General features: G+C 44.1%; 1 protein-coding gene across 3 annotated transcripts in view; it reads right to left on the bottom strand.

Annotated features, from left to right (window-relative positions):
• The window catches only part of dmd (dystrophin), a 361,679-nt gene that overhangs the window by 243,626 nt on the left and 100,067 nt on the right, over positions 1-17,986 (bottom strand). For all 3 annotated transcript variants that reach the window (XM_061715918.1, XM_061715919.1, XM_061715920.1), the window contains exon 2: positions 9,951-10,012. In XM_061715918.1, the coding sequence (XP_061571902.1) occupies positions 9,951-10,012 (62 nt within the window). The remainder of the gene's footprint in view (positions 1-9,950; positions 10,013-17,986) is intronic.

The raw sequence follows: 17,986 nt of genomic DNA, 5'->3' as shown, positions 1-17,986 counted from the left end.
ATGTGAAAAATGAAAGTTTTTGTCGGTACTCAGACAAGTCAGTGTGCCCTTTGGATTTGCGCCACTTTCTTTCTGCTGCCCTAAGTCCAGCTCTGTGGTCCCTCAGAACCTCTGTGAGCCATGGACTGGGAGGATTCTAGCCAGCTGGTTTGGACCCCAGAGGACAGAGTTTATCCAGAGAGGAGACGAGTGAGGAGCAGAGTGTTCCTGTAGCCTCATTAACAGATAGTGTGGAAAAGTCTGAGAGGGAAGGGAGGGTAGAGCAGACCTCATCAGACAGCTGTGTATGGCTGAGTGTCTGCGGGAAAGAAACCATCTTTGGAGTCGGGTGAATGACATGAGGAAAGGAAATGGAAAATTTAACTAGGAAGTTGTCTGAGAGGTGTAGTAGTATGACACACACGTCAGCTGTAGTGCAGGTTCTGGTCAGTACCAGGTCAAAGATATTACCAGCTTTGTGTGTTGGGTGAATCTGGACCAGTGTAAGATTGAATGAGTAGATGAGGGCCAGAAACTCATTTGCCTCTGTTTTGCCAATATGTATGTTCATGTCTCCCAGTACGGTTAGCGGAGAGCCATCTTCAGGAATGTCAGAGAGAATCATGTCCAGTTCAGAGATTAACTCATCTATGTTGCCTCCTGGATGGCGGTATATGACCAGAATGTAAGCCGTGAAAGGCTTAGAGATCTTTACTGCCTGTTATTCGAGTGATGAGCAGATAGCAATGGGACAGATGGATGTGAAGATCCACTTTTTGGACATTAGAAAGCCTGTACCACCTCCTGGTCCAGCAGGGCGAGGTGTTTGAGTGAATTCTGCATCTACGGATAGAGCAGCTGGTGTGTGTTGTGTTTTCTGGGTGGATCCAAGTCTCTGTCAGGGCTAGTACCTGAATGACTGAGAGGTGTAACTATGAACAGATTAATTTTGTTTTGTTAACTGCAGACTGACAATTCCAGACACCAATGGTAACAGAGGATGTGGCAGACGGATCTACCATGGGACAACACAGGTTTTGTGGATTGCTCTGCCTATGGGAGGGCGTGTTTTGGTCTGTACCCAGAGATGACCGGGATGGTTTTGGTACACATTTTGCACACCTTTGGTTGTACGGGGTTGGACACTCGTACCTCTGCTTGGTGGATTTGCAGAGGTAGACTCACAGGTCTTTACGCTATGTGGTCCTAACCCGAAGTGGGCAGTAACAACGCTGACCAGAAGTTGACTCAGCTGCAATCGCTAGGCTAATTGCAACCGGCTGAAACCGCCTCTTTCTGCTTCGCCCCGAGCAGTACAAAACAGCGAGTGTGACCCGCGTCACGGCCTCAAACTGTAGTACAGAGAAAGTGCTAACGCCAGAGATTCAGACTAACAATGGCAATCAATGGCCCGAAACCAAACCGGAAACTCAAGCAGACACTCACCTAAACCGACTGATCACTCGCTAATAAAATCTGTGCTGCATTCTTTTTTTTTTCAACAGTATTTAAAATTGAAAAAATTTAAGATGTTGAACCCTTTCCTCTTAACTAACCATATTTTACAAAACACATGCATCCATGGAGTCTTTCCACAGAATCCTATTCATCTTTTCACTACAAACTGATATGAATAGTTTGTAAATGCTGCAGACTGCTTTATGTCCATATCCTACAATGTAAATTATACTTAATTGGAGCATCTTGTGGAGAATTATACAATTAACAGTGAGCACTGAATGTGTCTGACAGTAGTCTCCTCCTAGCTGGACATGCCCAAAACACCTTCCCAGGGAGCATCCAGAAGGCATCCGGAGTAAATATTTCAGCCGACTCAGCTGGCTCCTCATGATGTGGAGCAGCAGTGATTTTGCTTATGAAGAGAAGGTGAGAAGTTTGGAAGGAGTCCAGCCAACATCTGCAGGAAACTCAATTTAGCTCTTTTAATTTGTACCATCTTTTCTTAAAATGTCTTCTAAATAGTTAAAAGGTAGCAACATACAATAGATCTACTGGTAAAGAATGAACATTGTATATTATGTTCAGCTCCATTTCCAACAAAACACCCTCTTCATTACTGCAGATGCTGCACCTGTCAATCTTCTGCATCATTTTCTCCACTTCACATTCAGCTGCAAACCACTCCAGTGAGAACTGCAGATCGCAGCTATACGACACTAGTAGGACCAAATTATCCACAAAAGAAAAAAGGCAATCCTGAAGTTTCCAAGTAGGGCCCTCTCTGCACTGAGATTTTGTCTTTGAAGGTTTTGAGCAGAATAGTTGACAAAGGGTGTGAGTCCAGGTGTTACCTAGAACAAATGTGATATACTGGCAGTAATGGGGATTAAACCTTTAATTTTTTTGTACAAGAGCTGAATGTTCCATTAGTAAAAGCCCGGTCTGTTAATTTTTTTTTTTTTTTAAAGCCTCTATTGGACCTCTTATATGATTATGTTTCAGTCTAGTTCCTTGTCCTTTTGATTCTGTTCTCTGTTCTTATGTCTGGGTTCTTTTTTGACTTGCCCTGCCCTCCTCCGTCCTGCTTGTTCATACCTGTGTCCTAATAAGCCCATGTCCTTACACCATCATGCGTCCCCTTCTTTCCCTGGTGGTCTGTCATCCTTCCATTCTATTGTGCTTGTTTTGGTACTTCAGCTGTGCATCATCATCCGGCTCACCTTTATTCGTCGCTTTGAGTTTTTTGTTCTTGACTTAAGCAGCATTTTGGGTTTATTTAAAAGAGTTATGCTGATACTCTCTTCATCTACATCTTCTGCATCTCGGACCCACTCTTGCAAACCCTCAAACAGTGCTCCACAGCCAGCTTGGAACAGTGTTCTGTCATTCAGGTATGGGCCGGATTCTCTTGTACAGCACCCCAGCATAGGCCTTGAGGGAGACTGAGGAATGTGATTCAGAGGCACAATACAATACAGCTCCCAATTAGCCTAATATTCCTAAACCTAGTCAAATTGTCTTATTTCAATGAAATGTCTACATCAGGGGTCGGCAACCCGCGGCTCTAGAGCCGCATGCGGCTCTTTAGCGCCGCCCTAGTGGGAGCCACTAGGGCTGGAGCTGGAGCTTTTTCTAAAATGTTTGACCTTTTTTTTTTTCTTTTTTTCTTCCTTTTTCCATTCCTTTTTAATCTCAACATTTCGACTTTTTTTCTCGAAATTTTGACTTTTTTCTCAACATTTCGACTTTTTTCCTCAACATTTCGACTTTTTTCTCGAAATTGTACTTCAACATTAATCTCGACATTTTGACTTTTTTCTCAACATTTCGACTTTTTTCTGGACATTTCGACTTTTTTCTCGAAGTGCATAATGAAAAAAAAATCTTCCCCCAGTTTTAACTAGATACATGCAGCATGTGTTGCCTTCATTCTAAGGCTTATACAAGACTTTTAATTTTTTGCGTCTCCAGACATATTTGTTTTTTGCGTTTTTGGTCCAATATGGCTCTTTCAACATTTTGGGTTTCCGACCCCTGGTCTACATGATGTCACAGAGGCATATAAACCAACATAACCTCTTAACATCCACAGCTTTATGGACTTCAGCGTGGTCCTCATCAATCCACCAACTGCTGCTGCTGGAGGGCTGGCCTGGGATGGGACTCTGCTAATCAAGTTTCCCTTGTGGCAAATGGGTTTGTATCATTGGAAAAATCCTCACCTCCACCATCTGACACTACAGTACCTCAAGTCAAGAAAAGCAGCACTGCACCCTCTAACTGCACTGTGATGGTTAATCGCCACAATTCTGGCCGTTTAAAGCAGTGGTCCCCAACCCCCGGGCCGCGGCCCGGTACCGGGCCGTGGGTCATTTGGTACCGGGCCGCACAGAGAGAAAAAAAAAAAAAAAAAAAAAAAAAATTGATGAAAAAAAAATTTTTTTTTTTTTTTTTTTTTTTATTAAAAAAAATTTTTTGTAGAATCCCCAACTGATGATGGATGACTCTCAAACTGATGGTTCACAATGTTTTTATTCCTTGGATGTAAATACACTGCAAACACACCGTAAGAGCTATAAAGGAATAAAATAAAATAAAATAGTTAGTCTTTCTACATTCATATAAATTTAACTTAAATACAGACCGACGCAGCTGCTCGCTCGGTTGGCAATAAAGCTACCACAATACATGAGCGACCAAACTCAAGCTGGACATAAATACGGTATAAAATTTGCACAAATCCTCATCAGCAGGTGCTTTTTGTGTCAGTTAGGCTCCACTTTAGCATTCCCGACACTAGTTTAGTCTTTCAGACATACTTTCTACTGCCGTTAAACTTTTACCGTTAAAGTCCGAAGCGCCGGATGTTTACGAGGTCTCGGTGAGACGCCTTCAAAATAAAAGCACTAAATATCGGTCTACGTAATATATAACAATAAAATAAAAGCCTGGCTTTAAATAACGTTAATGAGAAAACAAACATAAAAACACATTTATAGAAACACTGATATTATAAGTAATTTACAATTTCCATTATTTCATTTTATTTCTTCAAAAATGATGTTTTTTTATTATTTTTATTATTATTATTATTATTATTATTATTATTATTATTATTATTATTACTACTACTACTACTACTACTACTATAGCGAAAATACCACAGTTTTTAATGCCGGTCATTTTATTTAGTTTTTATCTGCTACACCTTTAGATTGGGCCGTGAAAATATTGTCAGACATTAAACCGGTCCGCGGTTCAGAAAAGGTTGGGGACCACTGGTTTAAAGTACAAAGTATTCTCAACAGACACAAAAGGAAGACAGTTTATAGCCTTTTGGGGTAATGTTAATGTTGCTGCAAATTTTTTCCATTAATACTTGTCCATTAATACTCGTCCCAATATGTCCTTTTGATTCCTGACAAACGTGTATACCCCTTATTGTCTGATGATCGACTTCAGGTTACTTGTAAACCTAGAACTTGCTTGAATTCTTCTTCTCCTTTTGGCTTTTACCTTCAGGGGTCGCCGCAGGGAATCTGTTTCCTCCATCTGAGCCTGTCTTCTGCATCCTCTTGTCTTACTCCAACTACCTTCATGTCCTCTTTCACTGCCTCTATAAACCTCCTCTTTGGTTCCTCTGGGCCTCCAGTCTGGCAGTTCAAAGCCATCCTTCTACCAATGTATTCACTATCTCTCCTCTGGACATGTCCGAACCATCTCAGTCTGGCCTCCCTGACTTTATCTCCAAAGCCTTTAACATGTGCTGTCCCTCTGATGTATTAATTCCTGATCCTATCCAATCTGGCCACTCCCATACAGAACCTCAGCATCTTCATCACTGCTGCCTCCAGCTCTGCCTCCTGTCTTTTCCTCAGTGACACTGTCTCTACACCAAACAACATCTCTGGTCTCACATCACATCATCGCTTTGTCTCTCTAGAACTCGCTTGAATTGTGGTTTAAAAATAATTACAATTCAGCCTTTCAAATGTGTACATTTACTGTCACTCCTTACATCACATTAGTTTCATTAGTTCTGCATGAAAAAGGCAAATTTGGTGATGAGATCTGTCGGAGCTCATAAATTATTTCCATTCTGTAACTGAGAAAATAAAGGAATTCATGACAATAATCAGAATTTCCAGACTGTCACAGTGAGCTCACTTCCATCACTTATATACATTTATATTGTAAGGCAGTTGCAATAGAGAAGTTTGTTCCTCCTCTATCCCCTTACATGACGGGTTGCTTGTTGTTGAATGCAGTGTGTTGATTGGTTCATAAATCTGACACGATTACTAGACTTGACGGGATGGGTTAGTTTTGTTTTACTAGGTTGAACGGTGCTCACGGCTCATCGCATGGACAGTGCTAACTGCCGTCCCGTGCCCGAGCTACAGTTCACAGCCCAGTACAATCGCTTGGCCTGATCTAAACAGCTGCATATTCTGTCCTAACGCTTTTCCCTCCTTCAGCAGATCCATCCTGCTGGGTGCTCCCTGCTTGCATGTCTGTTTCTACTCCACTGATTATCCACACCTATGATTACTCCAGCTCAGCATTTCAGGTACACTCGCCGATCTCCCAGTGGATTTTCTGCTGTGCTAGTGAGCCAATGGTTCTTCACACATTTTTCTTGTCTTTTTACTCTACCTGTAAAATGTTACATCCTTTTTGCTGTGATGAGAATATGAGCAAACTCGATGCAATATATAACTAATTTTCATGTATCTTATTGCATAAAGTATCGAGCAACAAATCTAGATACAAAATATTTTACAATTGAGTTGACTAAATGAATATACTCATAATTTAGTGGCAGATCATTTGATCATATATGTTCAAATACTAAGACATGATTGCACCACAACCACATGCAGATAATGATTTACACATGCATAAACTGTGTTACTAGGCACAAATTCATTACAGAGTTACTGTACGTCCAAGATAACAAACTTATGAATGCACAAAACTGCCACTGAGAGGAACAAAGGCACTCTACCAGAGAATTTCTTTCCCTCCTCCCCACCTGAATCATATGATTGAAAAATGTTTTAATGTAGTAACACTAACTCAGGCCTCCCTAGACTTGGATTGACAACCTGGCTGGAGCTGGCCGCTTAGACCTCCATAGACCTCCACTGTGGAGTCGCATCCAGTACAGATCTCATGGTGAGCACATGAAGACTTTAGAATTTAACTTGAACAGATATGGCAGAGCGATATTGTGAATGGCATTAGAGGTTAAAGGTTAATCGTTTATACCTAATTCTGAAAGTGATTGGTAGCCAGTGGAGATCCTTCAGAACTAGAGTAATGTGACAAGACGATGGGGATCTGGTGATGATGCGTGACACAGAATTCTGTACAAGTTGTAGTTTGTGGAGGGAAACCGAACATAAGGGAGTTCCAGTAGTCCAGTCATGAGGTGACAAAACTGTGGACCGGTATGGCAGGGATAGGAGAAGTGAGAGATACTGTAGATGCAGGCGATTGATGTGGCGAAGATGAAAGTAAGCCAACCGCGTTATGTTGTTGATATGTGACATGGAGGAGTTGTCCACAGAAAGTGCAAAACTGTTCGATTTGGCAAGAGTGGATTTGGTGCCATAAGTAACATTTTGGACTTGTTGTTATTTAACTTTGGGTAGTTGCAGGTGAACCAAGATTTTATTTCAAGAAGGCAATCAATAAGGGATAAAACACAAAACCAGACTCTCCCGAATAATAAACCAGGCCATCAAAATATGCAGATCACAACACACACCCCTGTCTGATCTCTACAACCGCTCTGTGATCAGGAAGGCCACTCTGATCACAGAAGACCCCTCTCATCCCCTCATCCTCTCATCCTCCACAACTCATTTCAACTACTGCCGTCACGCAGAAGGTATAAAATTCCACTGTCCCGAAAAAACATTTACAAAAAGTAATTCATTCCATCTGCCACAATCATTCTGAACACTATTAAATAGATCATTGCACTTTTAACAGGAACTAGTCATGTCTGTTCTAACTTATTTACTGTTTTTTTTCTTTTGAATGTATTTTTAATGTATTTATTCATTTTCTATTGTAATGTGTCTTGATGGGAATGTGTGAATGCCCTGTCAAAGAGGAATTTCTGTCACTATTGAGACAGATAATAAAGTATTCTAATCTAATCTAATCTAATTTCATATACTAAAAATCATTGATAACCCTGAGCATCTTCTCTATAACACAGTGATCACTACTGCAACAATGTATTACCCTTTGAAGATCATTAAAGTATTTTTTTAAATTCAATTTCAATTCTACTTCTCTAAAGATAATTAGTCTGGTTTAGTTTAAGTGTTTATTTATTTTGGTTCCTTTTTCAGATGGATACGCCTCTGTTGTGAACCTCGAGGCGTGCTATGCTGCTGGAAACCTTGACTTTTGAAGGTGAGATCAAAAAGCTTTTCTCGTTTGATCAACTTGGGAGTTTTTACTGAAGGCTTCCTTGTTTGTTCCACCACTCCGTTTTTAAAAGTTACTCTTTTGTTTATCTATTTTTTTCCACAAATGACCTTTTATTGTGGCCGATCCTTAAGAAATGTGCCGTTCTTAGAGCACAGTCATTCATGATTCAAAGTCTTGTCCAAGTTAGAAAAACAATGTTTGGGCTAGAAGTAATCAAGGTTACTACACTATACAGCTACATGTACCCTCAGACACCAAACCAGAAGTTGCTCCACCAGAGTTTATTACTCTAGCTCAGGGGTCGGCAACCCGCGGCTCTAGAGCCGCATGCGGCTCTTTTCTTTTTTCCTTTTTTCTTCTTTTTTTCCCTTTTTTCTTTTTTCTTCTTTTTTCTATTTTTTTCTTCCTTTTTCCTTTCCTTTTTAATCTCAACATTTCGACTTTTGTCTCGACATTTCAACTTTTTTCTCAAGATTGTACTTCAACATTAATCTTGACATTTCGACTTTTTTCTCGAAATTTCGACTTTTTTCTCGCCATTCCGACTTTTTTCCCGAAATTTCGATTTTTTTCCTGAAATTTTGACTTTTTTCTCAAGATTGTACTTCAAAATTAATCTTGACATTTCCACTTTTTTCTCGAAATTGACTTTTTTCTCGAAATTTCGACTTTTTTCCCCAAAATTTCGACTTTTTTCTGAACATTTCGACTTTTTTCTTGACATTTCCACTTTTTTCTCGAGATTGTACTTCAACATTAATCTCGACATTTTGAATGTTTTTCTCGGCATTTTGACTTTTTTCTCGACATTTCGACTTTTTTCTCAACATTTCAACTTTTTTCTCAACATTTCGCCTTTCGCCATTTACCTTCATTCTAAGGCTTATACATACAAGACTTTTCATTTTTTGCGGCTCTAGACATATTTGGTTTTTGTGTTTTGGTCCAATAAGGCTCTTTCAACATTTTGGGTTGCCGACCCCTGCTCTAGCTTCAATAACTGTCTCACAGTTATTGAACACAGTTTATCAACCAATGAAAAGTTCAGCATAATATTGAGATGCATCAGAAAGTTAAAGCCTTTCAATGTACTAATATGTTTTCAACAGCAGGCTGGACATCAATACACAAGACCGTAAAACTGTGTTTCCCACAAACCACTCCAAACATGTATTTTAGTAACAAGTTACCGTTTTTGAAAATACAGCATTAATCTGTATTCTATCTTACAGTAAATTATCAGTAAATGTTAACAGTTATATTTCACTTTTATCTAGAAGGTACATTTGCAGGATTTTTGTTGTAAAACACAGAACAGCTACATTCAAGTTGTCTTCAATGAACAAAGTCTTTGGGAGATACTTGTCAAAAGCCTTGAACCGGAGAAAATCATTTTGGAGGTAACTTGCATTGTGCCAGCATAGTTCAAGAGCCGGCCCTGAAGGGGATCCTGCTGCTTTTTGAAAAGTAAAACTGGATCATTTCATTTTTATGTTAAAAAAAAAAACAGGAAAGAAGGCTCAAGTCTCTGAGAGGGCATGGTGTTCACATCATGCTCTGGGTTGCTCTGCTGCTCTGCTGTCAGTAAAACTCGGTGGGAAGATACTTCATAAACTGAAGAATGAATACAAGAGAGAGAGGGGGAATCGTGGATACTGAATTGCTGCCTTTTTAGTATCAAGGACATGTGGCCACTTCGCAATTAATTTTTTGACATCATTTATTTTTTGATAAACTATTTTTACAAACAAACATGCTTGCAAATGTGCATGTTTTTAAATTAAATTTAACCATAAAATACCATAGTTTATTCTTGTACTACCATATTCTTCACAACATCGGGAGTGTACGTACTCGTTTAAGCATTACAGCAACACAACCCCAGTTCCATCTTAGTGCACGTGAAAAACAAGTGGCAAGGATGATTATATAACATAATAAAGTGCAATTTTTTATTACGTGAACAATGGTTGAAAACTGAATGTCTACCTAACAAACAAATATCTTTATGTGCCTGTAATTGACTGAAACAGTGATTAGAAGAGGTACGAATGGCTTACCTTAGCCAACTGTGAGTTTACCCATTTTGTGAAAGTCTTCTTTTGAACGTCTTCTCTTTCATCTGCAAGGAAAAATACAACATGATTAATTAGGAATAAGGAATTCTACATATGGTATCTCGGTACCCTACATTTGTGTGGCGTCTCTACTTCCATACGATAAACTGAAAGATCAGGTAAAGTCAGAATAATGGGAGAAATTCAAAAATAACAGAAATGCAAACTTATTAAGGAAATCCTCTCTTTTGTGAATTGATTGATGTCTAAACATCTTTAACTGTGACTCACTCTATATTTGAATAAAACTTTCTATCTCAAACATGCTCAAAATGAAAGTGCAGCTAGGGATGATAAGAGGCTTTTCTAATCAGACTCGGGGCTAATTCATTCCTCATATCAATTAGGGTGCCACTTACAAACCCTCACTGGATGGCTGACAGTGTTACAGAGCAAGGAGGAGTAAGTCAACAAAGCCTTTCAGTATTTTCATTTAATCAAAATCCCCTTTCATTATGATTTAAAAGAAAGTGTTGTTCATAGACCTGGTGGATCTACTTATCAATACGATGCTGTAACGCATTTTTGGGAGACCGAGGGATGGAACAGTGAGGCTTGTGCCTCAGTTTGATCGCTACTTGTACCTTATAGTAGCCATACATTTTATTAACGGAAAGCCCCTTGAGATGAATCATCTCGTTTTCGAGGGGGTCCAACATAAAACATACAACACAGTACAAAACAGTTACATACAACATACATAATACATAATACATAATACATAATACATAAAGCTCTCACACACAAACCACACCTGAAAAGCACAGGTAAACGCTGCATATAACACAGTAATTACAATAAGAACAACAATTATCATCATCATTATTATACAATATATGAAAAAATAGATAAATTATGTATTAAAAAAAAATGACACAAATGAGAAGGCAATACCACTAAAGGCAACTACATGGTTCATTGAGATGGCAAAATAGTGAGTTTTTAAAGAGATGTAATGAATTGAGTTTTCTTATATTGATGGGTATGTTGTTCCAATCTGATGGAGCTTTGAACTTAAAAGCACGTCTGCCAATTTCTTTAAATGTCAAAGGAACGAAAAAGAAGGCTTGCTGACTGTTTCTAAGAGAATATGAGGATGTATATGGAATCAAATATTGTTTTAAGTAAGATGGATAACTAAAGTGGATACATTTGAATATGAGTTGGAGCCAGTGGTACATGGAGCAGTGGTGAGTTCGGTATGGGCACCTTAAGACAAATCTACATGGACTGTTGTAAATGACATTTAGGGGTTGAAGATGTGATTCATAAGTGTTCTGGTAGACAACATCAGCATAATCTAAAATGGGTAATAACAGTTGTGTAACAATTCTTTTCCTTTTGTAGAGTGAAACAGTTTATTGAACAGTGAAGGATGCCTAGGTTGCGATGTAATTACTGTTAATTAATTTATCTATCATCAATACGATGCTGTAACCCATTTTTGGATGGAACAGTGAGGCTTGTGCCTCAGTGTGACCGCTACCTGTACCTTATAGTACCCGACTCATATGCTCTCTCCTGCAGGTGGTGTGCCCACAGGGCGAATCTGCATTACTTCTCACCCCAACATGGGCCCCATGGTGAAGGGCTGGCCACCAGCTGCTCATGAGCAAGCTTGGGTTCAGGGGTGGAACCCTGGTAAATCACAAATGATTTAGGGACACCATGATCCTTGCAGTACCTTGTCCATGTCTTCCCAGTTGAATCACCTTTAATCTAATACATACGCCAGGATCACCTAACCTTGGGAAACCCTACCAGACAATCCAGTTCCTACTAGTTTATTCTTGTACTACCATATTCTTCACAACATCGGGGGGCGCGAGGAGTGTACGAACTCACCTAACCTTGGGAAACCCTACCGGACAATACAGTTCCTCAAATTATTTGGGAATGCAAACTCAGCACCACAGTAAGTTGTTGTTACAAGGGGAGGTGTTTGAGCATCTGGTTAGGATGCCACCTCGTGAACTATACTGTAGGTGGTGACCAGGGTAAAGAAGTTCTGGGCCACTTTTCTAAAGCAGAAGTCCCTACTACCCAAGCCGAAGTTAAAGGACGGACGGATGGATGGACGGACGGATGATGTACAAGGTAGTTTTTCAGTCAGAACCAAACGCTTCTGTGTGACTGTGCTTCATGCTAAATTAACACAATATATCAGATTGTTTTCTTTCTTAAACATTTTTATTGTAATTTTTCTCATTGATTTAAACATTGACCTTTAAACATGGACATACTGTCATGGTCCACACCTGACCATGTCTGTGTCTGCACCTTTACCCTTATCTGTCTGTGTGTCTGCACCTTGATACTTACCTTTGTCTGTGTTTCCCCTCAGGTCCACTAGATGTCCTCCCTCCCCCACACATGGTGTTCTTCCTGCATTGGGGGTTAATTGGGTTCACCAGGTGTTCATCGTTGTCTGTGATTTGTGCACTGGGTATTTAAGCAGTTCTGTTCTTGGTGATCTTTCTTGAGTTGTCTGTGTACCTGAGCACATGTTTTGCTGGGAGCATCTAATAAATATCCTTTGTTGGATTTTGCTGCATCCTCTTGCCTTGGACCTGTTTTTTGCTCTGCATCCTTGGATCCCTTTTTTCAACCCTTACAGAACAACTCAAGCACTAAAACATGGATCCAGCAGAGTTGGACAGACTGAATGCTGTTGCAGCGGAAGTTCCCCTGCTCCGCACTGCGCTGACTAACCAGGGAGCCCTGGTAGGCCAGAACTCCCAGGACCTCCAGGCCATCGGTTCTGCAGTGCAGCGGCTAAGTCAACAGATGGGGGCACTCACCACGGCTGTCGAGCAGCACCATAACCAGCCCATTTCCCCTCCCACCACCACTACTGACCACTGGGGGGATCCTGGGGCTTCTTCCATTCCGGCCGCCCCAGGACTGAGGGAGGTTCGCCTGCCACCCCCGGAGCGTTATGACGGTAATCCGGGGAAGTGCCAGGGCTTCCTCACCCAATGCACCTTGGCTTTTGAACTGCAGAGGGCGTGTTTTCCCACTGACCGCGCCAAGGTGGCCTTCATCATCAGCCTCCTGACGGGACGTGCTCTCTCCTGGGCGTCAATGGCCTGGGAACAGGACAGCGATTTTTGTTTCGATATCAGGATGTTCATGGCAGAGATGAAGAAAATTTTTGATAACCCAGTCACTGGTCGTGGGGCAGCCAAGAGACTGACTACCATCCGCCAGGGGGCACGCAGTGTGGCTGACTACGCCATTGACTTCCGCACCCTTGCTACTGAAGTTGGCTGGAGTGCGGAGCCCCTGATAGCCCTGTTTCTGGAGGGCCTCACAGACGGTCTCAAGGATGAACTGGCTGCTAGAGACATTCCTCAGGATTTTGACGAATTTATCGACCTAGCCATCCGCATCGACAACCGGCTGCGGGACCGCGGCCGTGACCGGGCTAAGGCTCGTTCCACTGGGAACTTCTGGATGCCGAGGGTTCATGAGTTTGGACAGAGACCTTCTGTTCCGCCTACCCCTTCCACCCAGGCAATGGCTGTTGACTCACCTGTTACCTCTGTTGAGCCCATGCAGCTGGGCCGTGCCAAGCTCTCTAAGGAGGAGAGAGAACGCCGCACCAGAATGAACTGCTGCTTCTACTGTGGCCAGCCTGGTCACATGGCATCTTCCTGTCCAGTAAAAGAGCTGGCTCATCAGTAGGGGGGAGAATACTGCTGAGCCAATCCCGGATCGTTCCCCATCGCCTTCGCTCCCACCTTCCCGTCACCCTAACCTGGCAGTCTCAGCCCCAGTCATTACATGCTTTCGTGGATTCGGGAGCTGACGAGTGCTTCATTGACTCTGCCCTGGTGCGTCAGCTGAGCATAGACACTGTTCCCACCGAGCCTCCTCTGGAGGTCTGTGCCCTGGACGGAAGGCCGTTAGGCACCATTACCCACCGGACTGTCCCCCTGAACATCTGCGTTTCTGGGAATCACCATGAGAAACTCCAGTTCTGCCTCATGGATTCGCCAGTCACAGCGCTTGTGCTAGGCCTGCCCTGGCTAGAGAAGCACAATCCGGTCATCAACTGGTCCTCCGGGTCGGTGACCCGCTGGAGCTCCTCGTGCCATCAGAACTGTCTGAGATCAGCTGTAGTCCCCCCTCCTCCCCGGCCTGACCCCAAAACCCCTGGCGAGTTCCCTGATCTGTCTTCTGTTCCCTCCGTTTACTTGGCGGTGAAGGAAGTGTTCAGCAAACATCGCGCTTCCACTCTTCCGCCTCATCGTGCATATGATTGCGCCATCGACCTGCTTCCTGGAACCTTCCCTCCTCGTGGCCGTCTCTTCTCTCTGACTGCTCCCGAGCGCCTGGCCATGGAGAAGTACATCGCAGAGTCCCTGACTGCAGGTCTTATACGTCCATCCACGTCTCCAGCAGGAGCTGGTTTTTTCTTTGTGGCCAAGAAAGACAAATCCCTCCGTCCATGCATCGACTACCGGGGTCTTAACGACATCACCATTAAAAACCGGTACCCCCTTCCTCTCATCTCCACGGCGTTTGAGTCTCTCCAGGGTGCTTCCATCTTTACCAAACTCGATCTCCGCAACGCCTACCACCTGGTTCGTATAAGGAGGGGGGATGAATGGAAGACTGCCTTTAACACCCCCAGTGGTCATTATGAGTACCTGGTGATGCCGTTTGGGCTCACCAATGCACCAGCGGTATTCCAGGCACTTGTGAATGACGTTCTGAGAGACATGCTGAACCGTTTTGTGTTTGTCTACCTTGATGACATCTTGATTTTTTCCAAAACCCAGCAGGAGCATGAGCAGCATGTCACCCAGGTTCTTCAGAGGCTGCTGGAGAACGATCTTTTTGTGAAGGCAGAAAAATGTGTGTTTCATGTGTCCACAGTTTTGTTTTTAGGGTATGTGATATCGGAGGGGAGGGCGCAGATGGACCCTGCCAAAGTGAAGGCAGTCTTGGAATGGGCTATTCCCTTCACTCGCAAGCAGCTACAGAGCTTTTTGGGATTTGCTAACTACTATCGCCGGTTCATCCGCAGTTACAGCACCCTGGCTGCTCCCCTGAATGCTTTAACATCTTGTTCACAGCCTTTTGTCTGGTCCTCTGCTGCTGATAGGGCATTTAAGTTGCTTAAGGCTCGGTTCACCTCTGCTCCTATTTTGATTCACCCTGACCCCTCTCTCTCGTTCATAGTAGAGGTTGATGCATCGGACGTGGGGGTGGGGGCCATCCTGTCCCAACGCTCTTCCCTGGATGGGAGGACACATCCTTGTGCCTTTTTCTCTCGCCGCCTTCTCCCCGCCGAGAGGAATTATGATGTGGGTAACCGGGAGCTGCTGGCGGTTAAGCTGGCATTGGAGGAGTGGCGCCATTGGCTGGAAGGGGCCGAACATCCCTTTTTGGTCTGGACCGACCACAAAAATCTGGCCTACATCAGGACAGCCAAACGGCTCAGCTCACGTCAAGCCAGGTGGGCCTTGTTTTTCACCCGTTTCAACTTTACCTTGTCATACCGTCCTGGTTCCAAAAATGTCAAGCCTGATGCTCTGTCTCGTCAGTTTTGTGCAGACGAAGTCACTTATGTTCCAGAGAGCATCCTACCACCCTCCCGTGTGGTGGCCGCCGTTTCCTGGGCTGTGGAGAATGTGGTCCGGGAGGCTCAGCGTGCCCATCCTGACCCGGGGACCGGTCCGCCGGGGCGTTTGTTTGTTCCCAACCCTGCTCGCTCTGCTGTCCTCCAGTGGGGCCATTCGTCTCGCCTTGCCTGCCACCCTGGTGTTGGGCGGACCCTGTCTCTCCTACGCCAACGCTTCTGGTGGCCGTCTATGGTGAGGGACACCCGGTCCTTCGTCGCTGCCTGTCCGGTCTGTGTGCAGAACAAGACCTCTCGCCGAGCTCCCTCGGGACTTCTCCAGCCCCTACCTGTTCCACATCGTCCCTGGTCACATATATCTTTGGACTTTGTTACTGGTCTGCCCCTCTCTAGTGGCCATACGGTCATCCTTACTGTGGTTGATCGCTTTTCCAAGATGGCCCACTTCATCCCCCTGCCCAAGTTGCCTTCAGCCAAGGAGACGGCTCAACTTATGGTTCAACATGTGTTCCGCCTGCATGGTCTCCCCCTCGATGTGGTCTCTGATCGAGGGCCACAGTTCTCGTCCCAGTTTTGGAGGGCCTTCTGCTCTCTCCTCGGGGCTACCACGAGCCTCTCTTCAGGTTTTCATCCTCAGTCTAACGGCCAGTCTGAGCGGGTCAATCAAGACCTGGAGACTACGCTACGCTGCCTGGTATCCTCCAACCCCACCACCTGGAGTCAGCAGTTGGCGTGGGTGGAATACTCTCACAACACTCTTCCCTGCTCTGCTACTGGGCTGTCACCCTTCCAGTGTGCCCTTGGGTTTCAACCTCCCCTCTTCCCTGACCAGGAGGCTGAGGTCAGTGTTCCGTCAGCTCAGGCGTTTGTACGTCGCTGTCGTCAGACCTGGAAGAAGGCCCGTTCCTCCTTGCTCCGCACCGCCTCCCGGTATCAACGCCAGGCTGACCGACACCGGGTTCCTGCACCTCGTTACCGCCCGGGTCAAAAGGTTTGGCTCTCTACCCGGGACCTTCCCCTCCGGGTCCAGTCCCGGAAGCTGGCGGCCAAGTTCATTGGGCCTTTCCCCATTGCAGCCATTATCAACCGTTCGGCAGTCCGTCTCCAGCTCCCCCGGTCGCTGCGTGTCCATCCGACATTTCATGTGTCCCGGGTTAAGCCTGTTTCTTCGTGTCCGCTGGTCCCGGCTCCCCGTCCTCCGCCCCCCCCCCGTGTCATTGATGGGTCTGAGGTCTTCACTGTCCGGCGGCTGCTGGATGTCCGTCGTCGAGGCCGGGGTCTGGAGTACTTGGTCGACTGGGAGGGCTATGGGCCTGAAGAGCGGTCCTGGCGTCCGACTCGGGACATCATGGATCCTGATCTGATCACCGCCTTCCGCCGGGACCGCCGTGATCGGTCTGGTGGGACGTCGGGTGCCGTCCCTTAGGAGGGGGGTCCTGTCATGGTCCACACCTGACCATGTCTGTGTCTGCACCTTTACCCTTATCTGTCTGTGTGTCTGCACCTTGATACTTACCTTTGTCTGTGTTTCCCCTCAGGTCCACTAGATGTCCTCCCTCCCCCACACATGGTGTTCTTCCTGCATTGGGGGTTAATTGGGTTCACCAGGTGTTCATCGTTGTCTGTGATTTGTGCACTGGGTATTTAAGCAGTTCTGTTCTTGGTGATCTTTCTTGAGTTGTCTGTGTACCTGAGCACATGTTTTGCTGGGAGCATCTAATAAATATCCTTTGTTGGATTTTGCTGCATCCTCTTGCCTTGGACCTGTTTTTTGCTCTGCATCCTTGGATCCCTTTTTTCAACCCTTACACATACAGTATAATACAGTATACCCCCATCTGGCAAATAAATACATAAATAATAACAATAAAAATGATAATAAATAAATATAATAATGGTATTTAGATACATAATAATTAAATAAAACAATGATAAATACAAACATCACAGCAGTGCAAGTTACATAATCACAATATATAATATTAATCACAATTCCAGGTTGTGAGTTTCCAGAAAATCTATGTAAGGTCTCCATAAATGAGCAACATTTTTTTTCTTATTTACAATATATGTTAGTCTCTCCAAAGCGAGACAGGACATCAGTTTTTTGGCTGGACGTAGCGCATGGAAGGATCATGCTATTCTGGCCAGATCCTCCCCACCCCATCTGGTGCCCTGGCTGGCCAGAGGGGGCAGTGTGTAGCCCAGGAATGCTGCAAGCTACCTTCTGCATACAAATGCAACATTTTTGCAGCACCTTTTGTTAAACCACCTCCTGAATCCACCATCTGCTCTCCCGGGTACAAAACAATTATTGCCCCATATAAGGGTAAACTGTGATAATGCTGGTGTGTCTCCGACCTGTCGGTGTGCAGAGTACCACACTGAA

The sequence above is a fragment of the Cololabis saira genome, chromosome 24 (assembly GCF_033807715.1).
Source record: "Cololabis saira isolate AMF1-May2022 chromosome 24, fColSai1.1, whole genome shotgun sequence".
NCBI classification, from domain to species: Eukaryota; Metazoa; Chordata; class Actinopteri; order Beloniformes; family Belonidae; genus Cololabis; species Cololabis saira.
Note: the sequence above shows the minus strand (reverse complement) of the source record. Positions and strands in the feature narration are given on the sequence as shown.